The sequence below is a fragment of the Armigeres subalbatus genome, unplaced genomic scaffold (assembly GCF_024139115.2).
Source record: "Armigeres subalbatus isolate Guangzhou_Male unplaced genomic scaffold, GZ_Asu_2 Contig1345, whole genome shotgun sequence".
Lineage (NCBI taxonomy): Eukaryota > Metazoa > Arthropoda > Insecta > Diptera > Culicidae > Armigeres > Armigeres subalbatus.
The window spans coordinates 112482-136495 of NW_026942116.1; the positions used below are offsets into that span (position 1 = coordinate 112482).

General features: G+C 41.4%; 1 protein-coding gene across 1 annotated transcript; it reads right to left on the reverse strand.

The window, feature by feature from the left end:
- Positions 1 to 2: 2 nt before the first annotated feature.
- LOC134202682 (TBC domain-containing protein kinase-like protein) lies at positions 3 to 3147 on the reverse strand. Its single transcript, XM_062677699.1, has 4 exons — positions 1882 to 3147; positions 921 to 1723; positions 588 to 859; positions 3 to 522 (listed from the first exon to the last, which is right to left on the reverse strand). The coding sequence occupies exons 1-4, from the start codon at positions 2952 to 2954 to the stop codon at positions 58 to 60; spliced, it is 2613 nt and encodes an 870-aa protein (XP_062533683.1). The 5' UTR covers positions 2955 to 3147; the 3' UTR covers positions 3 to 57.
- Between the last annotated feature and the right edge of the window lie 20867 nt (positions 3148 to 24014).

Consider the following 24014-nt stretch of genomic DNA (forward strand, 5'->3'; position numbering starts at 1 on the left):
AGTTGCTATATAACATATAAATAGTATCACGTCAAACATTGATAGAAAATAAACTGCCTATGATTTTTCAACAAAATCAGCAATATTCGGAACATTCTTGGCCAGCGTATTGATGTAGTCGAACGTCTGCATCATTAATTTATCATCGATGCGGTACAGGAACTCGAAGCCCCGATTAAGGACGCAAACGCGCGAAACCTGACAGTCCACCAAAAACTGCGCAAACAGCAGAGCATTCTCGTGCGATGGACTCACGATGACTACCACCTTCCGGCGGAGGAATGCCTCCAGCTTTGGAACGCTGAGGGCGTCCAGGCGGGGCTCCTTCAGCGAGACCGAACTGAACGGAATGTTGACGCTGTTTTCGATCGCCACTCGTTTGTGTTCCAGATTGGTTCGCAGATCGAGCACCACCACGCTGGCCGGTCGGTCGCGCATGAGCCGTATCAGATCGTACTTGCTGATGCGGGGGTACAGTTCCGCCTGGACCTCCCGGTGGTCGTCGTCTGTGTATTTCAGGTCCTGGAAAATGAAAAATAAAAGAATAATTTGCAAGTACAAATGTTAGGGTTTCAAAACAAACTTACAAAATCGTTGGGAGGATCATCATTTAGGGCATACTTCCGGTAGGTGATGCTTTTCGGCGTGAACTGGTACATCGCTTCGGAATCGTTGACGCACGTCTCCATTACAATGTCCGGCAGGTCGCTGAATAGAAGGATGCACTCGTTGAAGCCCGACTTGAGAAGAGTGCTCTTCAATTGCTTTAGGATGGCTATGCCGATAAACAGTGGGTACGAGTGGTCGCCGAGAATCAATTTATCCCACAGGTGGAATATTTTATGTAGCGGAAAAACATCTGCGCAATAACACGAAACATGTCAAAATAAATATCAATGGAAGAACGATTTGATACTTACGACTGAACATCGTCAAGAACCACGGTATTGCGCACATCTCCGGAATTAAGTGAATTTCATGCAGGTGCTTGGCCAGCATTAGTCCCTGAAAGAATACCAACTGGAACAACATGACCAGATATTCTTTGATGATGGACGAGTTGTCCTTCAGGAAGAACAGATGCAAATACTTCGGTATGAACTTGTAGAGACTGAGAAAGGCTCGCTCTTCGTTGTTGAAATTCAAATACAGAAAAGGTGCAGTCAGGGAATCCAGCCCTTGCCAATAGACGTACTGCGGATGGGCCGTAACCCACGCTTTCAGTAGCCGTTTCAATTTGGTGTGCCCTTCCTGGGACGAAAGCAGCTCATTATATTGGTGACAGCGTGGAATGTCCACTTCGATTTGCCGATCCGTCAGAGTTGGGCTGCATTTGTCCAGCTGTTCGTAAAGACCATTTTCCACCACCCCCAACAAGCAAGCCCACACGTGACCGCGGAAAGGTGGTGGGATGTCCTTGCTGGCGAAGCTTTTCAGTAGGTCGTGAGTGTAAGGATAGCCGTGAAGTAGAGTTTTGAGAAGCATAATACGATGGAACTGATACACAGTGTCGCGCTCCCGAATCACCAGCGGGAGATCTGTTTTGAAGATAGGAGATTCCAGATAAGAGTTGGTAGTGTAGATTAACGGAAGATAGTCCTCTTCGGGAATTTTCGAGAATCGTTCCAGCAGTGTGTTGAAGTTGAGAAAGATGTTTTGGCAGTCATGGAGGAAACTTTGACTCTTCGGTGGTGATATCGATTTGCCGTTCAAGAGAATTAAGCTGAAATAAAAGTAAACGAAATAAAAATTATTCGTCATCACCTATTGAGTTGATTACAATAAGGACAGAACACATATTATTTCCATCTTATTTCTCCCCAAATATGTGATATTCAAAAATGTATTGATAAAAAAAATTGATGAGCTGTAAAAACTTACTTCGGTAATGACAAAATCGGGGCTTCGCTTTTAATCAACCCTTCCTTTTTCAATTCCTGCTGCACATCGCCACCGGCCAACTGCCAGAGGTAGTAAATCTCCGCCAGACTTCCGCAATGCTTCTCCAAGAGAGTCATCCCTACCGGGTCCGGGGCCGTAAAGATTTCCTCTCTTAAGAAATCAAACGCTTCATCCCCCAGGAGCTCAACTGACGATGGACGCCTTGCTATGGAAACAGACAAACACGCCTCGATAACCCGCCGCAGAGACGCATCCAATAATTCGAATTGCTCTTCCTTTTTATGTTCTCGAGCCAACTTCTCAAACACATTGTTTGTGTTAAGAAAGCTCAATACTTTTCTTGTAATCTGGGATACTTTCAAATTCTCCCACAGTTTACACCCTAAAGCCAATTCCGCCAGGATTATTCCTACAGACCAAATGTCACTTTTGATATTTTCCTGCGAACCCAGCAGCACTTCCGGGCCATGATATTTCACATTTCCAATAGGAAATGAAACATATTTCCCCCCGTAAGTCATATAGTACAGACCATAGTTGTACAATTTCACGCAAAAGTCCCTACTGATCAGGATGTTAACCGGTTCCAAATTCCAACACATCAACCCCTTCTCGTTCAAATGGCTCAATGCCCTCAGCATCTGATATCCAATCCTCAACAGCACTTCCTGCTTGTTGTTCTCCCCGATGAACGTCTCCGTCAGTGGACACCCTGCGTACTCCTGCACGATAATCGTCCTTTCGTGCTTTCCCCGCACGACATCCAAATACTCGCACAAATTTTCGTGCTTCAGTGCCTCGCTTCTCAACAGCTGTGACCGGCCGTAAATTCCAATCGAGTTCGGTGTCAACGGGAGCCCGTTGCTTCCGCAGCACTCGTCACTGGGATGCGATTTGGCAAAGAACGTCGACACCGAAATCCGGTAGTTTAGCTTGGCCGGGGCCATTCCGCTAGCCACGCCCGACGACGGCAGCGAATTGCCACGACAGAAAACGCTACTGCTACGGTTTTGCTCGCGGTGCTGCTCACTCGGTGACGTTGTTATGCGCATAACCACCGCACTAAATCAAGGGAAGATAGAAATTTCCGAGCAAACAAAAGCGGGTGATTGAGGAAATCTGAATAAGTAAACTATGGAGGAAATGGACACCGATAAAAGTTGGAAACACCCCTTTTTTATCAGAACTTGGTGCTATCAGGACAGTAAAATATTGCACTGTTTATAAATATTCAAACTGATAAGAGAAATTTTGACAGCTCAACTTTTTATTATGGGTTTGGCAAAGAGGTCAACAGATCATACACTGAAAATTACATTGTGGTTAAAAATCCAGCTTTCCACATACGTAAAATAATAACCTTATAAGGGAATATAAGGAAATGATTAGTTCTAGAGTGCTTTGAGAATAGGTCGTATGTGCAAAAGAGAACCTCTCTTCGGTTACATTCTCTTTCGATTATTATTGCTTTTTGCATTGAAACTTTTCGTTTCGTCACTGAAACCATTGACACTTGTCTTCAGCGACTGCTTCCGCGATAGAGCATTTGCATATTTCATTCACTCATACATCTATATTGCTGTCAAAATGTGCATTTGACAACTAAATTTTCAGCCAAAAGCTCTATTTTTTGACACCGGTGCACTCACACAACTAATCGACATCAGTTGTCAAAAAATCAGGAGTACCAACTTGACCACTATCTCCTTGTCGCCGAGTCTGGCGCTGAGTGCTCGGCGCGGAAACCCAACGGTGGGTATAAAATTTTGGGGCTTATGCGCAATACAAAGCTATACACAAATTTATGTTGGATTTTTTGGCGACAATAACTTTGTCTAGCGTGCTAAAGTGAAAATGTAGCAGAAAATGCTAAACTTGCCGATCTATTAGCGAAAGAGAGCGTGAACAAAGAGAATCTCTCTTTTGCACATACGACCTATTCTCAAAGCAATCTATAGAGTTCTAGATTGCTTTGAGAATAGGTCGTATGTGCAAACGAGAGATTCTCTTTGATCACGCTCTCTTTCGCCAATATGGCTAGTTTTGTATATTTTGCTACATCATTGCTACATTGCCAAAGAGAGACTCTCTTTTGCACATACGACCTATTCTCAAAGCAATCTAGAGTTTTGGTTTATTTCAAGACAAAATTTTCAAAACGACTTATCTGCTTTTGTAAACAAAGATTCAAACGACGATTTGACGAATCTGATAGCTCTCCCACGCGAACCAACACCATCTCTAGGTAGGTGAAGGTTTCCGCTACCTGTTTGATGGTGTTGGTTTGCGTGGGAGAGCTACAAGGAGAGCTATCAGATTCGTCAAATCGTCGTTTGAATCTTTGTTTACAAAAGCAGATAAGTCGTTTTGAAAATTTTGTCTTGATTTAATGTTTGCATTGAACATTTATTAGCATTTATTGTTTAACTAATAGAACATTGGCGCATGATAAAGAATATTTGTGATAAAACATGTTCGAGTAAGTACGAATAAAAATTGCAATCCGTCATTCCTCCGGATTTTCTAGACTGAAATTAAATCAGCGTTATATTCTATGTGTGCAAATCATATAAAAATGATTCGACAGGAGTTATCACGACTTCATATGCAGCATTTAAAATGAATTAATCAACAAGGATATTTATTAGCCATCTATATATAATACATAGGTAATCTTTTTACATGTCATTGGAACTGCCAGTGAATTTTATGTGCAAAGGTTGATAGTTGATAATTATCAGTTCCTGCACATAAAACTCAATAGCAGACTATAATAGACATTTTTGTCGTGGAATATTTGTGGTTGGAAGATTTCGCCGTTCCGCCAGTAAAATGTAAGATAATTTAGTTTAATATTCAGAATATCTTCTAGTGAGTTTTTATTTCTCAATTTCTCCAGTTGTACCTACACTAGTGCCGGAAAAACCTTCTATCCGTGATGGAATCGGCTTCGAAATGGATTGCAGTGTGCTCGTTTCATCATAAAAGCTGAAAGTTGAAATACTTCTGAGCTTGGACCACAACACGGTGGCAATCAGCGTTGTCTGGTTTCGTGGTAGCTGATAGATCAGAAGTTTCCATCCTTTGAAGACGATCCCAAGCAAGAAGACGGAGTGGAAATAATTACAAATGATTAATTTTGACCTGCAAGTGGACCATTCTTATTCGTTCATGGTAAGCAAATATGTAAATAGGCTTCAGTAACTGATGGTGAATAATTTGGGAATGATTCTTCTAGTAAAACCGTTTGGCTGCAGTGGGAGCCAGAAATTATCGCCGTGGTCCTGGCTAGCAAGTTGATTGCCGATTGTTGACGAAAAATGGAAACTCTGGAAGACGTTTTTCATCAGGTGCCGGAGCTGTTGTACCTGCAACCAATCCCTGAGTCACTTCCAGCCAGTCTGCCGCAGTTGCCATCGAGAAAATCATCGGTACCAATGAAACGTGCCAACATTTGCTACAACTCTACGGTACCCCTACCTTTGGGACCGATGCCCGATCAACCTTCGCAGCATTACTCGCATCCGCACTATACTATCCACTCTCCGGATCACCAAGAAAAGCATCGCTAGTACCAATCTATATAGGGTCGACCATTCATTACGTAAGCATTTTTCTGGGTTTTCGAAACCCCTTTCCCTTGTAAGATTTTTCCCATACAAATTATTCTTTCCCAAGTAACACCGAAAACATCATTATTAACGAAGATCTAATTATGATGTTGAATAAAGGTCTGGAAAATGAAATACAAAACATGTTATGTAGAGGAAAGCTATGATAAGGTTTTTGCAAAACATACAGCAATTTGATCAGAGAAGAAGTTTCATACTACATTCTCACAACTTGCTGATAACATGTCGATTTTTGACATTTGTTTGGTTTTTTTAGATGTTTCGTTTTACATTCTCACAACATAAAACATGTCTACAGGAAGATTTTACGAACAATGTCATAACATGTTTGTTTTTTGACATTTGTTTCGTCAGAATATATACCACAATGATAGAAGTTTAACGTAGTTTCAACATCTTTTAAGATCAATGTTATGAACGTTCTCCATCGACCCTGTTGTTTATCGACAACTCGCCATAATGTTTTTCTTTTGCAGATTCGAGAATTTGTTAACATATCAATTTCAAAATCATGCTTTGGCATACACAGCAAAAAATGTTGTTGAATATTACATCGAAATCGCTGCAACCACCTGAATCCATCGATTGTTTAATATTACACTGCACGATGTACTCAAGAGCTTGCTGTGTAATAGCCAGGAGCGATGTAATTTGCATGGATGTAATAAAAAAGACAACGTAACCATAGCGATGTAAAAGAATAGGATGTAATACAGTCCGATATGCATGTTAAAAAATGTTAGAAACAACTCTTTTCGAAGGGGTGCGATTGTAAAGATGATTAAATATTGCGCATAAGCCCCAAAATTTTATTCCCACCTTTGGGTTTCCGCGCCGAGCACTCAGCGCCAGACTCGGCGACAAGGAGATAGTGGTCAAGTTGGTACTCCTGATTTTTTGACAACTGATGTCGATTAGTTGTGTGAGTGCACCGGTGTCAAAAATAGAGGTTTTGGCTGAAAATTTAGTTGTCAAATGCACATTTTGACAGCAATATAGATGTATGAGTGAATGAAATATGCAAATGCTCTATCGCGGAAGCAGTCGCTGAAGACAAGTGTCAATGGTTTTAGTGACGAAACGAAAAGTTTCAATGCAAAAAGCAATAAAAATTTAAAGATTTTTAATCATGACTTTAATATTAATATATAGCATTTTTACATATTTTATGGTGCAAGCACTGCGGTAGATGAGCCGGCTAATTGAAAATCGCAGGCCAGTTCCAGGCGAGTTACCGAGAAGTGCGTAAGACGATGGTCTTGGAAGAATTCAGATGCTGAAAACGAAAAAAAAAAACAAAGTTATAATAACAAGTGAGAAGCAATGACATTTATTTGATTGCCAATTGAGGCTACAAGCTTCCACCAGATAAAGATTATTCTTCGAGCAGTTCCTACTGGAATTCCTCCTGGCGGAATCACTCCACGAGTGCCTTCTGAAAATGCTCAAGAAGTTGCTCCTGCAGTTCCTTCTGGATTTGATTTAGGGGAAGCCAGAGTAAACGCGACATGCGACGTAAAAGAATAACAATCATTATCAACAACAGGCTGTCAAATTGCACTGTCGCGTCGCATCGCACGTCGCGTTTACTCTGGCTTGCCCATTAAAGGTTCCTGCTGGAATTGCTCCAGGAGTTTCCTCTGGGATTGCTACAGAAGTTCCTACTGGAATTTCTCTAAGCGTTCCTCTTGGAATTTCTTAAACAGTTCTTTTAGAATTCCTCCAAAAGTTCCCACTGGAATTTCTGCAGGAGTTCAAACTGAAATTGCTCCAGAGGCTCCTGTTGGAATTGATCCATGAGTCACTGCTGGAATTGCTCCAGGAGCTCTCACAGGAATTGATTCAAGAGCTCCCACTGGAATTGCTTCAGAAGTTCCTATGAAAATTACTTCAGGAGTTCCTCTTGAAGTTGCTTCAACAGTTCTCTTAGAATTCCTCCAAGGGTTCCCCTTGGAATTGCTCCATGAGTTAATGTATGAATTACTCCAAGAGTTCTTTCTGGAGTTGCTTTAGCAGTACGCCTAGAATTCCTCCAGGACATTCTTCTTAAATTGCTCCTGCAGTTCTCATTGAAATTGATCCAGGAGTTTCCACTGGAATTGCTTCAGCAGTTCTCTTAGAATTCATCCAGGAATTCTTTCTGGAATCGCTCCAGCAGCTCTCAATAGAATTGCTCCAGTTGTTTCCCTTGGAATTGATCCAGGAGTTCTAACTGGAATTGCTTCAGCAGTTCTTTCAGAATTCCTCCAGAAGTTATTATTATTTATTTATTCAGACTAAGGCCGAAGTGGCCTGTGCGGTATATAAGAGTCTTCTCCATTCGGCTCGGTCCATGGCTACACGTCGCCAACCACGCAGTCTACGGAGGGTCCGCAAGTCATCTTCCACCTGATCGATCCAACTTGCTCGCTGCGCACCTCACCTTCTTGTGCCCGTCGGATACCCATCGAGAACCATTTTCACCGCGTTACTGTCTGACGTTTTACTACGTGACAGGCCCACTGCAGTCTTTCGATTTTCGCGGTCTGAACGATGGATGGTTCTCCCAACAGCTGATGCAACTCGTGGTTTATTCGCCTCCTTCACGTACCGTCCGCCATCTGCACCCCACCATAGATGGTACGCAGCACTTTCCTTTCGAAAACTCCAAGTGCGCGTTGGTCCTCCACGAGCGTCGTTCAGGTCTCGTATCCGTAGGGGACTACCGGTTTAATGAGCGTTTGTAGTTTGTCTGTTTGGTACGGCGGGGAACTCTATTCCATCGGAGCGTCTTGCGGAGTCCAAAGTACGTACGATTTCCAGTCACTATGCGTCTCCGAATTTCTCTGCTGGTGTCATTTTCGGCAGTCACCAGTGAGCCCAAGTACACAAATTCTTCTACCACCTCGATTTCGTCATTACCGATGCAAACTCGCGGTGGGTGGCTCACATTGTCTTTTCTTGAACCTCTTCCTATCATGTACTGTGTCTTCGACGTGTTGATGACTAGTCCGATCCGCTTGGCTTCCCTCTTCAGTCTGATGTAGGCTTCCTCCATCTTCTCAAAGTTACGTGCCATAATATCTATGTCGTCGGCGAAGCCAAATAACTGGACGGACTTATTTAAATTTGTACCACTCGTGTTAGTCCCTGCTCTTCGTATTACCCCTTCTAAAGCGATGTTGAATAGCAGACACGAAAGACCAACACCTTGCCGAAACCCTCCGCGGGTTTCGAAGGGACTCGAGAATGCCCCTGAAACTCGAATTACGCACATCACCCGATCCAACGTCGCTTTGATCAACCGTGTCAGTTTATCCGGAAAACCGTGTTCGTGCATTAGCTGCCATAGCTAGTCCCGATCGGTTGTATCATATGCGGCTTTGAAGTCGATGAATAGATGATGTGTGGGCACGTTGTATTCGCGGCATTTCTGCAGTACTTGGCGAATGGCGAACACCTGGTCCGTGGTAGAGCGTTCGCCCATAAAACCCGCCTGGTACTGCCCCACGAACTCCCTTGCAGTTGGTGCTAGTCGACGGCATAAAATTTGGGAGAGTACCTCGTAGGCGGCGTTCAGCAATGTGATTGCGCGGTAGTTGCTACAATCCAGCTTATCGCCCTTTTTGTAGATGGGACACACGACACCTTCCATCCACTCCTGCGGCAAAACTTCCTCCTCCCAAATCTTGGTAATGACCCAGTGTAGCGCTCTAGCCAGTGCCTCACCACCGTGTTTAAATAGTTCTACTGGTAGTTGGTCAGCCCAAGGGGCTTTGTTGTTCTTCAGCCGGCCAAATTCCTCTTGGATTTCCTGGAGATTCGGAGCCGGTAAAATTATGTCCTGCGCGCGTTCTCCCAGGTCCATCACCATACCGCCATCTTCCTCCAGAAGTTCATCTTGTTATTTCCCCAGCGTTCACTGGAAATCATCCAGTAGTTCCTTCTGGAACTGCTAAAGAAGTTCATTTCGAAATTGCTCCAGGAGCTCCTCATGAAATTGCTTCTACAGTTTTCTTAAGATTCCTTCAGAAGTTTCTCTCGAAATTACTTCAACAGTTCTTTTCGAACTCCTCCAAGACTTCCGTTTGGAATTGCTCCAGGAGGTAAATTAAATTGTTCCATAAGTTCCTCTAGAAATTGCTCCAGGAGTTCCTTCTGGAATTGCTTCAGCATTTCTCTAAGAACTCCCCCAGGAATTTCTTCTGAAATTGCTCTAGCAGCTCTCACTGGAAGTGATCGAGGAATTCCCACTGGAATTGCTTCAGCAGTTCTATTAGAATTCCTCCAATTATTTCTGGAATCGCTCCAGCAGCTCTCACTAGAATTGCTCCAGAAGTTCCCCTTGGAATTGATCCAGGAGTTCCCATTGGAACGGCTTTAGCAACTCCTTCAAGAATTCGTCCAGGAGTCCCCTTGTAATTTCCACAGGAGCTCTCACTAGATTTGATCCAGGAGTTCCTTCTGGAATTGCTAAAGAAGTTCAAATCAAATATGAAATAGCTTCAACAGTTCTTTTCGAATTTCTTGAAGAGTTCCCCTTAAAATCGTTCCATGACTTCCTCTAGGAATTGCTCCAGAAGTTTCTTCTAGAATTGCTTCAGCATTTCTCTTAGAACTCCTCCAGGACTTTCTTCTGAAATTGCTCCAGCAGCTCTCACTGGAATTGATCCAGGAGTTCCTTCTGGAATTGCTCAAGATGTTCCTATCAAAATTGCTCTTAGAATTCCCCCAGGAGTTTCCTTTGGAATTGCTTCAACAGTTTCTTTAGAATTCCTCCAGAAGTTCCTTTTGGAATTGCTCCAGGAGGTCCATTGATCCAAAAATCCCAGTAGAATTGCTTCAGCAGTTCTCTTAGAATTTCTCCAGGAGTCCGCCTTAAATTACTTCAGGAGTTCCCCTTGGGATTAATCCAGGAGTTCCCACTGGAATTGCTTCAGATGATCTTTTTGAATTCCTTTCGGAATTCCCCTTGGAATTGCTTCAGGAATTCAAACTGGAATTAATCCAGGGGTTTCCACTATAATTCCTCAAGGAGTTTCCCTTGGAATTGCTCCATGAGTTAATGTTGGAATTGCTCCAGTACTTTCTTCTGAAATTGCTCCAGCAGCTCTTACTGAAACTGATCCAGGAGTCACCACTGGAATTCCTTCAGCAGTTCTCTTAGTATTCACCCAGAAGTTCTTTCTGGAATCGATCCAGCTGCTATCAATAGAATTACTCCCAGAAATCCCCTTGGAATTGAACCAGGAGTTCCCACTGGTTCAGCCATTCTTTTAGAATTCTTTCAGAAGTTCATCTTGTAATTTCCCCAGAAGCTCTTAATGGAATTACTCCAGGAGTTCCTCCTGAAATTGCTTCTACAGTTCTCTTAGATTTCCTCCAGAAGTTTCTCTTGAAATTCCTTCAACAGTTCTTTTCGAACTCCTCCAAGACTTCCGTTTGGAATTGCTCCAGGAGTTCCTCTTAAAATTGTTCTCTAAGTTCCTCTAGGAATTGCCCCTGGACTTCCTTCTGAAATTGCTCTAGCAGCTCTCACTGGAATTGATCTCGGACTCTAGAGTTCCCACTGGAATTGCTTCAGCAGTTCCCTTGGAATTCATTCAGGAGTTCTTTCTGGAATTATCCCAGCAGCTATCACTAGAAGTGATCAGGAGTTCCTTCTGAAGTTTCTCCAAAAGTTCTAATCAAAATTGCTCCAGAAGTTGGAATTGCTTCAACAGTTCTCTTAGAATTCCTTCAGGAATTTTCCTTGGAATCGATCCAGGAGTAGTTTCCCTTCGAATTGCTTCAGGAGCTCTAATTGGAATTGATCCCGGAGTACCCACTGAAATTTGTTTCAGCAGTTCTCTTGGAATTCCTTCAGGAGTTCATTCTGGAATTGTTCCTACAGCTCTCACCAGATTTGATCCAGAAGTTCCTTCTGGAATTTCTCCAAACATTGCTTCAGACGCTCCTCTTAGAATTCCCGATTTCCGTCGGAATTCCTGAAGGGTTTTCGTCGGTATGTCTAACGGATTCCTGTCGGCATCCCCGAAGAATTTCTTCGGGATTTCTGAAGTATCCTCGTCGGAATCCATGATGGATTTGCATCGGAACCTCTGAAGGATTCCCGTCGGAGCCCCGGAAGAATTCCTGTCCGGATCCCTAATGATTCCCGTCGGAATATCTGAAGCATTCCAGAAGGAATCTTTGAACGATTCTTATCAGAATTTCTAAAGGATTGCTATTCGAATCCCGGAATCCTTTATGTATTCCCATAAGCCCTGAAGGATTTCCATCGGAATCTCTGAAAAATTCCCGTCAAAATTCCTAAAAAAAACCGTCGGAATCCCTGAAGAATTTCTTCGAAATTCCTGAAGGATTCCCGTCGGAATCCTTGGAGGAGTACGGTCAGAATCCCTGAAGGGTTTCCGTCGGTATTCCTGAAGGATTCCCCTTGGAATCCCTAAAAGATTTCCGTCGAAATCCCTGAAGAATTTCCTTCGGAATCTCTGGAGGATTTCTGTAGAAATCCCTGAAGGATTTCCGTTGGAATCCCTGAAGGGTTTTTGTCGGTATCCTCGAGAAATTTCTTCGGAATCTCCAAAGGATTCCCGTCGGAACCTCTGATAGTTTCCCGTTGGAGCCCCTAAAGAATACCTGTCGAAATCCCTAATGATTCCTGTCGGAATCTCTGGAAGGTTTTATTCGGTATTCCTGAAGGATTCTCGTCCAAATCCCTAAAGGATTCTCGTCGAAATCCCTAAGGGATGCCTTCGAAATCTCTGAAGAACTCCAGCCGGAATTTCTGAAGGATTACCATCAGAATCCCTAAACAATTCCCGTCCAAATCTCTAAAATATAATATTCCTGTCGAAACCCCTTGAGTATTCCCGTCGAAATATTCCCGTTGGAATCTGTGATGTATTCCCATCGGAATCTCTGAAGGATTCATGTCGGTATTCCTGAAGTATTCTCGTCGGAAACACTGAAGGATCCCCGTCGGAATCCCTGAAGGATTCCCTTCGGAAGCTCAGAAGGATTCCCGTTGGAGCCCCTGAAGAATTCCTGTCTGGATCCCTGAACTATTCCCGTAGGATTTCCGTCGGAATCTCTGGAATATTCCCGTTGGAATCCCTGGAAGATTCTCGTCGGGATCCTTGAAGAATTTCCGTCCGAGCATCTGAAGAACTCCTATAGGAATATATGAAGCATTCATATCTGAATTTCTGAAGGATTGCCATCCGAATACCTGGAATATTTCTGCCAGAATTCTTGATGTATTCCCATCGGAATCTCAGAAGTATTCCCATCGGGATTCTTTGCAAGTTCGGAAGGATTTTCGTCGGAATTCATGAAGAATTTCCGTCAGAATCCCTGAAGGATTTCAATAGGAATCCCTGAAAGATTCCCGTCAAAATTCCTTAACCCTGGTACATGGTTTGATTTGACCATGGTGCCAATCCGGCCGGATTTATTAAGGGGGGGTCCTGGGTCAGATGCAGTCAAAAACGGGTCATTTTTTAAAAACCATTGATAAATGAACAAAAGTGACCAGAATACTGATGCAAACGTGCTCAATCATCATTGACCAGCATCAGAAGTTAGTTTTGATATATTTGAATGACCAGGACATTGTCCCGGATGTTCCGGGAACCTGGTTCCCTGGGGTATCCCTGGGGCGGTGGATACTTTTCAAGTGGACACAACCCAGTCTTGCGACATATCAAACTTCATGGTTTTGGAAGAGAATCCTTTTTTTTTGTGTCTTTATTAAGGAGACTTTCAGCCCGAGGCTGGCTCGTCTCCGGGAAGAGAATCCTAATAGATGAGTTTTTGGGAGGTTTTGGACACATTGGCCACATCCGGAAGTGTTCCCGGGATCCTGGTTCCCTCAAGGAAGTGGACAAATTTCGATTAGCACCGAAACCCATCTTGCGACATATCAAACTCCATGATTTTGAAAGACAAGCTCAATAGATGAGTTTTTGAGAGGTTTTGGACACATTGGCCACGTCCGGAAGTGTTCCCGGAAATTTGGTTCCTCCAAGAAAGTGGACAAATCTTGCCTAGCACCAAAACCCATCTTGCGATACATCAAACTCCATGATTTTGAAAAACAAGCACAATACATGAATTTTTGAGAGATTTTGGACATTGGTCACGTCCGGAAGTGTTCCCGGGAGCCTGGTTCCCTCAGGGAAGTGGACAAATTTTGATTAGCACCGAAACCCATCTTGCGACATAAAAAAAACTCCATGATTTTGAAAGACAAGCTCAATTGATGAGTTTTTGAGAGGTTTTGGACAGATTGACCACATCCGGAAGTGTTCCCGGGAATTTGGTTCCCCCAAGAAAGTGGACAAATCTTGCCTAGCACCAAAACCCATCTTGCGATACATCAAACTCCATGATTTTGAAAAACAAGCTCAATAGATGAAATTTTGAGAGGTTTTGAGCCCATTGGCCACGTCCGGAAGTGTTCTTGGGCGCCTGATTTCCTCAGGGGACCGGACAAATTTCGATTAGCACCGAAGTATTGCGGCATGTCAAACTCCATGATTTTAAAAGACAAGCAAAATATATGAATTTTTGAGAGCTTTTGGACACACTGGTAACGTCCGGAAGTGTTCCCGAGAGCCTGGTTCCCTCAGGCAAGTGGACAAATTTTGATTAGCATCGAAACCCATCTTGCGACCCATCAAACTCCATGATTTTGAAAGACAAGCTCAATAGATGAGTTTTTGAGAGGTTTTGGACACATTGATCACATCCGGAAGTGTTCCCGGGAGCCTGATTCCCTCAGGGGACCGGATAAATTTCGATTAGCACCGAAACCTATTTTGGGGCATGTCCAACTCCACGATTTTGAAAGACAAGCACAATACATGATTTTTTGAGAGATTTTGGACACACTGGCCGCGTCCGGGAGTGTTCCCAGGGGCTGAGTCGAGTGCGTATACGACACCTGTTTCTCTCAGCGAAGCGGTCAAATTTCGATTGGCTCCAAAACCCATCTTACGACATATCTAACTTCATTATTTTGCTTGACCATCAAAATCATGGAGTTTGTTACGTCACAAGATGAGTTTCGGTACTAATCTAAATTTGTTTACTTTCTTGAGGGAACCAGGTTCCCAAGAACACTTCCAGTCGTGGCCAATGTGTCCAAAATCTCAAAAAAAAAATCATGTATTCAATTTGTCTTTCATAATCATGGAGTATGATATGTCGCAAGATGGGTTTCGGTGCTAATCAAAATTTGTCCACTTCTCTGAGAGAACCAGGTTCCCGGGAACACTTCCAAACGTGGCCAATGTGTCCAAAACATCTCAGAAACTCATTTATTGAGCTTGTCTTTCAAAATCATGGAGTTTGATATGTCGCAAGGGTTTTTGTGCTAGGCAAGATTTGTCCATTTTCTTGAGGGAATCAGGTTCCCGGGATTACTTCCGGATGTGGCCAATGTGTCCAAAACCTCTCAGAGTTTGGCATACCGCAAGATGGGTTCCGACGCTAATCGAAATTTGTTCGCTTCCCCGAGGAAACCAGGCTCCCGGGAACACTTCCGGACGTGGCCAATGTGTCCAAAATCTCTCAAAAATTCATCTATTGAGCTTGTCTTCCAAAATCATGGAGTTTGACATGTCGCGACATGAGTTTTGGTGCTAGGCGGGATTTGTCCACTTTCTTGAGGGAACCAGGCTCCCGGGAACACTTCCGAACGTGGCCAATGTGTCCAAAATCTCTAAAAAAAACCCATCTATTGAGCTTGTCTTTCAAAATCATGGAGTTTGATGTTTCGCAAGATGGGTTTCTGTGCTAATCAAAATTTGTTACTTTCCTGAGGGAACCAGGCTCCCGGGAACACTTTCGGACGTGACCAATGTGTCCAAAATCTCTCAAAAAATCATGTATTGTGCTTGTCTTTCAAAATCATGGAGTTTGATATGTCGCAAGATGGGTTTCGGTGCTAATCGAAATTTTTCCACTTCCTTGAGGGAATCAGGTTCCCGGGAACATTTCCGGATGTGGCCAATGTGTCCAAAATCTCTAAAAAAAACCATCTATTGAGCTTGTCTTTCAAAATTATGGAGTTTGTGTCGCAAGATGGGTTTCGGTGCTAATCGAAATTTGTCCACTTCCTTGAGGGAACCAGGTTCCCGGGAACACTTCCGGATGTGGCCAATGTGTCCAAAACTTCTTAAGAACTCATCTATTGAGCTTGTCTTCCAAAATCATGGAGTTTGATATGTCACAAGATGGGTTTCGGTGCTAATCGAAATTTGTCCGCTTCCCTGAGGGAACCAGGCTCTCGGGAACACTTACGAACGAGGCCAATGTGTCCAAAACCTCTCAAAAAATCATGTGTTGTGCGTGTCTTTCAAAATCATGGAGTTTGATATGTCGCAAGATGGGTTTCGGTGCTAATCAAAATTTGTCCACTTTCCTGAGGGAACCAGGCTCCCGGGAACGCATCCGAACGTGGCCACTGTGTCCAAAACCTCTCAAAAACTCATCTATTGAGCTTGTATTTCAAAATCATGGGATTTGATATGTCGCAAGATGGGTTTCGGTGCTAATCGAGATTTGTCCACTTTCTTGAGGGAACCAGGATCCCGGGTACACTTCCGGATGTGGCCAATGTGTCCAAAACCTTCCAAAAACTCATCTATTAGGATTCTCTTTCAAAACCATGAAGCTTGATATGTCGCAAGACTGGGTTGTGTCCACTTGAAAAGTGTCCACCGCCCCAGGGAACCAGGTTCCTGTCCTGGTGATTCAAATGTATCAAAACTAACTTCTGATGCTGGTCAATGATGATTGACCACGTTTGCATCAGCATTCTGGTCACTTTCGTTCATTTATCAATGGTTTAAAAAAAATGACCCGTTTTTGACTGCATCTGACCCAGGACCCCCCCTTAATAAATCCGGCCGGATTGGCACCATGGTCAAATCAAGTCATCAAAAAATAGACATGATGACGCTTCTTCCCTGAGAATTTCATGGCAATCGGACGAAAAATGAGCCTACACGGGTTATTTCAATTTTGATTTCTAGGTCAGACCGAAACGGGTTAAGCATTCCCGTCAATATCCCGTCGGAATCCCTGAGAGATTTCCATCGAAATCCCTGAAAGTCTTCCGAAGGATTAACATCGGAATTAACAAGATTTCCAGTCGGTATTCCTAAAGAATTTCTTTTGGAATCTCTGAAGAAGTCCCGTCAAAATCCTTGAAGGGTTTCCGTCGGAATCTCCATCGGAATCCCTGAAGGATTTTCGTCGGAGTCCTTGAAGAATTACCATCGAATTCTCTGAACGATTCCCGTCAAAATTCCTGAAGAGTTCCCGACGGTATTCCTGAACGATTCTTGTTGAAATCCCTAAAAGATTCCCGTTGAAATCCCTGAAAAATTCCCGTCGGAATCTCTGAAGGATTGCCATCGAAATCTCTGAATGGTTTTCGTCGGAATCTCTGAAATATTCTCGTCGTTATCCCTGAAAGATTGTCGTCGATGCCTCTGAAGGATTCTTCTTGGAACTTCTGAATTCTCGGAATTCTCGAAGGATTTCTGTTGGAATGCGAAAAGGATTCCCGTCGAAATCATTGAAAAATTCCTGTCCGAAACCTTAAAATATTCCTGTCCGAATCCTTGAAATATTTCCGTCAGAAACCAAAAATTCTCTTCAGAATCCCAGATGAGCTCCTGTCTCAATCCGAGAAGGATTCCCGTCAGAAGCCCTGAAGTATTAACAACAGGTTTCCGTTCGGATTACAAAAAAAACATTGTGGCATCCGAAATCGTTTCAATTTCCAGGAGGATTCTGTTTAAAATCCTAAAAAGTTTTCATGTAAAACTTGTAGACATCAGCATTGTAGAAAAAATCGGAGTACCTGCCAGATTCCAATCGCAATCCTAATACAACTATGTTCAGAATCCCAGAAGGATTTTGTTGAAAATTCTAGAAGGATTCCTTCATATTTTCCAGAAGGGATCAGTTTGTGAATCTCACACACTTAGAAAGAGTTCGAGATTTCGGTAAATTAAACTAACAAAACTTTCCGGTAATTCTACAAATTTCATATATTTCGGTGATTTGACCTGTGTTGACGTACATTTAGCTGAAGTTCGGAAACGGCGTTATCTGTCACCATTTTCACCGGAAATATGGTAAAACTAAAATAACACCGATTAATCGGTATTTTGTTCACCGATGCTGACCTTTCGGTAATGTAAAACGTCAAACTCAAAGTTCAACGTGATTCATGTCCGCGTGCTTGCTGGTAGGATACATTTTTCCTTCTTGCATTCTTCCCCAGCTGTTACTTGAAAATTCGTGCTTTCAAATTAATGGAACCAGTAGTTTGGGTGAGTAAATTATTATTTCTAACGAAATAAAGACCATATATTTTGTTCATGCCTTTTTGCTTTCTCCGTGCAGATAGCAGCTCATAGCAGCTCCTCAAGCAAAATGGCTTCCGTTCTTCAGGTGGTTCTAGTTTACCGAATACATTCTGGCGGCTGGCGTCTGGCATCAAAATGTCTATTCTTCCTTGATTCTTCCGATCAAATAGATCTCGCCATGATCCCGGCGTTTGAAGGACTACGATGCCCCTCCGATAGCAGCTGGCGAGACTCTACATTCTGCTTTGTGTATTCCATTACAAACCAATTTCTACCAAAATGTGAAACCTTGCATTAAACTGTTTATAATGAAATAAATCATGATTGAAAGTCAAAGCATAAGCAAAATAATGTGTTTTCTTGTTTCTATAATTTTTTATTCATTCTTCATAACTAAAAACAAAAAGCTACACACTTAGGAAAAGTTACCGAATTCGGTGATTCATTTACCGAATTCTCAACAATGAACTTTCGGTAATGACTTCAGTAAACCAAAAAGATTACCGAACGATTTGTAAATGCAACGAAGAGCTGGAATGTCAAATTTACCGATTATTCGGTAACGTATTACCGAAGTACTGTAAATTATAGCTTTTTGTTTTTTAGTTGTGAAGAATGAATAAAAAATTATGAAACAAGAAAAACATTTTGATCAATTTTTAAAACAGAAAAAAACACAGTTCAATTCATGAAAATTTCAAAATTACAATACTTCGGTAATACGTTGCCGAATAATCGGTAAATTTGACATTCCAGCTCTTCGTTGCATTTTACAAATCGTTCGGTAATCTTTTGGTTTACCGAAGTCATTACCGAAAGTTCAGCTGTTGAGAATTCGGTAACTTTTCCTAAGTGTGCAGGATTGCGTTCAGAGTACCAGTAGGATTTGGAACCCAAGGAGATAACACAGGTAAGTCTATGTCCTCCGGAAAACTATCTGCTGAACCCTGGAAGTATATCTATATTTGAAGAGCAGTACCTAACAAATATATGCCGAATCATGAAATCAGGTGCTCCGCTGGCCGGGTCATAGAGGTATATTGACGTGTTACATTGTGATATTATTCACATATGAATATGTTCATGTAACTCTAACTCGCATCAATAACATCAAACCTGCTGATCATGGCCAGGATTCTTAATATTTTTAATTGTGAAAAAGTTCAACTAGGTAGTAGGGTGAATAAAAGATAAATTTAATACTTGCTTTGCTGAAGTAGTTGAGGAAGGCAAAGGTGTCGACCTTGGAACTCTAGTGGGTGAAATCGACCGTCTGAGCAAGTTGCACTGCAACTGACAGATTTCCCGGCAGCCAATCGAATAGGCCATCCAAAATTGTATACATCTATATTGCTCGAGGATGATCAGGAAGCCGCGGCAATTGCAAAGAACTGCCGGTTGATCGTTACTTCGATTGACGTTTGATGATGCTTGATAAAAATCCGGAAATGATGATGGCGACGAGGTAGCAAACATGGTCATATGTATTCACAGAATCCCAGACTCGTGAAGTTTCACACGGATCAGTCGATACGCTGCGACGACTGTCGAAAATCAACCATAAATAATGAGCAGGACCCGCAGCAAGAACGATGATCGGAACAAAATGTTCCTTATCTGAAACAGTAAATATAAAGACGTTCAATGCATGATATAAAGGCGTACAAGAACGAATACTTACCAGTAGCAGCGAAGTACTTTCCATCCGTACTGGAGCAGACATGAAGCCTCTAATTGTCGGAAGGGTGCAAATGCGGAATCCCGGAAAAGTTTGCATGACAACATCACGGGCTGTTGTGTGTGAACTCGACTAAAAAAATGGCGATCGATCAAAAAATCAGAATCTGAGCAGTGTTGCCGAGACTCAATATTGCATTCTTATCGAATGTGATATGGCATTCAAACTGTGTAATTGTACACGTTTGGTTATGACTGAATGGGTTGCATCTGTTTTAGTGTAATATTCAATATTTAGACATATAAATAGAACACAGAAGTAACGTAATGCAAACTGTTAAATTTGAACCTGTGTAATTTCGAAGCGGTGTAATATTACATTCAAAAATATACAAATATGCATTCGAATATCGCTCTTACATCAGATTTTCAGTTACATCTGTAAGATTACGTCGACGCATATTACAATCTTTTTTGCTGTGTAGTTATATTTTTCTCCAATCAATGGCGCATGAATTTAGGAGAAGTAAAATGAAAAGTTAGCCAATGAAACATGAGCCGCATATAATGTTTCGACTGAGACTTCGAAACAAATTTGATTTATTTATTCAGTTAGTATATATTTATTAATATTATTAAAATGGTGTTCATCATTTCATGCATGCTTGTTTTCATTCATTTTTTGTATAACATTTATTTCTTTGAACGTGTTGGTCAGCATTTTTATTTTGGTATTCAATTTGACAGAACCATGTTGAAAGTCGGTTACTGAAAACATCCTTAGTACTTAAGTTTAGTCTTGTGAATGTGTAATCAAAAACAAGGTTGCAACTGAAAGATGTTGAAAATATCGATAATTTTTGCGCTGTTTGGGTCGTGTGAAAGTAATCAAAGCAGTTTTTCATACCAAAACGTAACATACTATATGTTCGAAAGATGTATTTTTACACTCATACAACAAACCGTGTTACTTGGGTTGTTCATATGCAAAGTAAGAAAATGACAGACCCCTTCCTTCTAAGTGCTTACGTAATTAGTGTACGACCCAAAGATACACACCAAAATTTCATTTCTTGTTCCAGCAAAACGGTTTGCTGGTGCATGATCAGCAATAAATTTGGTTGCTGAAATCCAGCAAAAATAGCAAATGTCATGTTATTGCTGGAAATCCAGCAATCGTGCTATCTGTCAAACTAAAGTCATGCATCAGTGATAAAACTACGCTGCTTTTGCATAATTTAATAATTGGAAATGGATTCGGACGCTGGACTACGGCTTTTTTCAACATTATCAAACCATCTATCGTTTGACTTAGTGCTTTTTATTTGTATTTTGATGGAAGTATTTTAAATAAAAAGAGCGATGTATATGAGTGAACCAAAATTATTTTTTCTTATGAAAAATGAATCAGCAGCAGATTTAAAAATCCAATACAACATTTTTATTTCTTGATCACCATAACTGATATATACCATGAAAAGTTATCCCATTTTCATTATTACTAATTAATTGCGTTTTTTAATTCATGTTGTGCTGATATAATATGAATATTAATAAGAATAAATTGCTGGAAAAACAGCAAATTATTTTGTTTCTGGTTTTAGCGCAGACAGACGTTTATATTCATACATTTGAATTCGATTTTCTTGTGTAAATTTTCATATCTAAATACGTTGGAATTGCATAGCATGCTAGCGCCGCCTACACAACTTATTGCTACATGAAAACTGACGTTTTGCCTTATCGCCTTCTACCTCACCCGCGTTTACGACTCACCGAATAATGGAAGCAAAACAGAAACATTCAATGCAAAGATCTTTCCGCACGGCTGCAAAAATGCATTTTTATCTGCATGGCTTTATAAAATCGAATTTTACTATGTAACTAAGCGAATCACTTTACTTGTATTTCATGCCTTGAGTAAATGATTGCAGAGCTACGTATATAAATTGTGAACTGTTACCATGTGTTCGGAACTTCTGCTTAGGTTGTTTTGGATCCTTTTATACGCGTGATTTTTTGTTTGCGATTATACTTCGAAAACCGAGTCTGGATCGAGAATCGTAGATTTTTTATTGCAAAACCAACAAGTAATGTAGGACATGAAAAAGAATCTAAAAATCAAAAATGAAATAACCCCTCCTGAGTAGCGAATACTATCTCTGGCGTGCTGATCGTACCATTTTTCAACAGTGATGTACACAAATCAACAGCGCGCGTGGTCGTGTTTCATGCATTTTTAAAAAGAGTCCCATCGAGCAGATCCATGAAACTAAAAGTTTCTAACGGAATCGAAAAGCAAAACAGAAAAGCAAATAACGAATTCTGCTTTGACATGTGGCGCCATCTCTTCGCTTATTGCTACTTGGCAATCAGGCGGCCATGTTTTTTACACAAGTTAATGAGTCGAACTTGAACGTCTGTCTGCGATTTTACTGACCGTCCAGCAAACTATTATTGACATTGCTGAAAGTACAGTAATGTACCTGTCATTTTTATGATTTTCACGTTTGCTGGAAAAACAGCAAAATAAATTTTGCTGGATGGATTGCTGGTTTTACAGCTCGGCAAAATCCAGCAAAATTTTGCTGGATTCCAGCGAAAAAAAATTGGTGTGTATGAAGCAATGTCCTCCCAGGTTAAGGAAATCCAAAAGCGTTTCAAGCAAAACTCAAAATCGAGTGGCAGTGGAGCGATTTCACGAGAAATACGTGCGGTTCACGATCGAAGGGACCAGAAATATTTAGTAGCCCAATAGCAACTATCAGGAAACGTGCAAACATATGTGCCCTCTGAGAAGAAACGTTATATGAAAGAGTCATAGTCATAGAAAGTGTATATTTCAAGTGACGTCGCAGGAAGCCGGGGGAAGCTCACAAAATCATTACTCAAGAAGTTCGTCTCTCTTTGCGTTCGAGTTACATTGAGAGATGAGTTATTTGCTGATGAGAATTCACAATTTATTGGTTCCATTTTGTTTGGGACTGGATGCGCAACATTCGGAAGGGTATCAACGCAGCAGGAGTTGTGCTCGGGCGGTGCGATTAGTGAAACAATGTGCAAGATTCCATATCCGTTGTGCTGGTAGGCTGGTCGCCGAAGATCCGTCCGTTTTCGACCAAAAGATCAAGACGGAAAACATGAACAAGTGTCTGCCTGCAGTCGTTGAAATATGGCTTGACTTGGTTGAAATATGGGCTGAAAGGAATCCTCTGTTCAAATGAAGCAAAGTTTCGGGCTTATGTGCTGATGCTAAACTTGAAAAAATGGGAACTTCGTGTAAGAGGTAAACCAATAGGGCCAAAGAATTTGTAATTCGCAGGAAAGTCGATTCACGATGAAAGTCTATTTTGCCGTCGACAGGTTCTGCTGGTTGGTTCGACAGACTATGTACTTGCATGAATGATTGCATTCTGTTACATTGCTTGGGGTCGAAGAAGCCATTTGTGGTGAACCTTTTTAAAAAAAAGTCAATCCTGGAAGATCACTAACTCGAAACCAATTTAACTCACTCGGGTACATACGAGCAAATTTGCTCCGCGTCATTCAAAAATCCATCAAGCATCCCGTTTCATTGAGCCCCATAATTATGGACGACGAAAAAATCTCCGCGTCAACCTTTATCTCAGCGAAACCAATCTACCCCTAACCAACATCCTCCGGAAACTTTATCCAGTCACCCCGAAATTGATTCAAACGAGATCAAAAACGAGGATTTCGAAAGAAATATTTTATGGATTCTTTTGGAGATTCAGCAGGGAATTATTTGGGGATTCCACAGGGAATCTTTTAGGGATTCAATTGAGAAACGAAATGATATACAAAAGCTTAAGTAAAAAAGCAGAAGTAAATAAAAATAGAAATTTTTTAACCTTATAATTGTGAAATTCCGCTAAGACGCTCAAAAATAAATAATTACGTTGTCAAATGTTGTCGGGCAACAATTTGGAGTTGATATCGCAATAAAATTATAATTTCAATTGGAAAAACAATTATGCAACAATAAATTTCATTTTTTTGATCAAAAAATTATGACAATACAAAAACAATAGAAATTGTTGTTTTAGGTTTCCAAATGTATGAGAAAAAATGGATTTTCCTACTGTTACGGTAACTAACAACCCTACACTGCTAAAAATATCTGTATAAGATATATGTGTCGCCGATATAAATTTTTGCAATAGCTCCACCCTAATATAATCGATATAGAACCACACATAAATTAAATAATTGCTAATTCGAGACCACACATAAAGTTTATTTGGAGATATATTTTATTAGTAGATCGCGTGGAGAATGGTTATGTGTGCGTTGATATTTTCATAAGTTAAATCTATGGATTTTTGCCAATAAATATGTGTGGATTTTTAGTAGTGTATGTTTTTATTGTTAAAGTTCCAATAACAATAAATTTAATGGTGCTCCACAATAA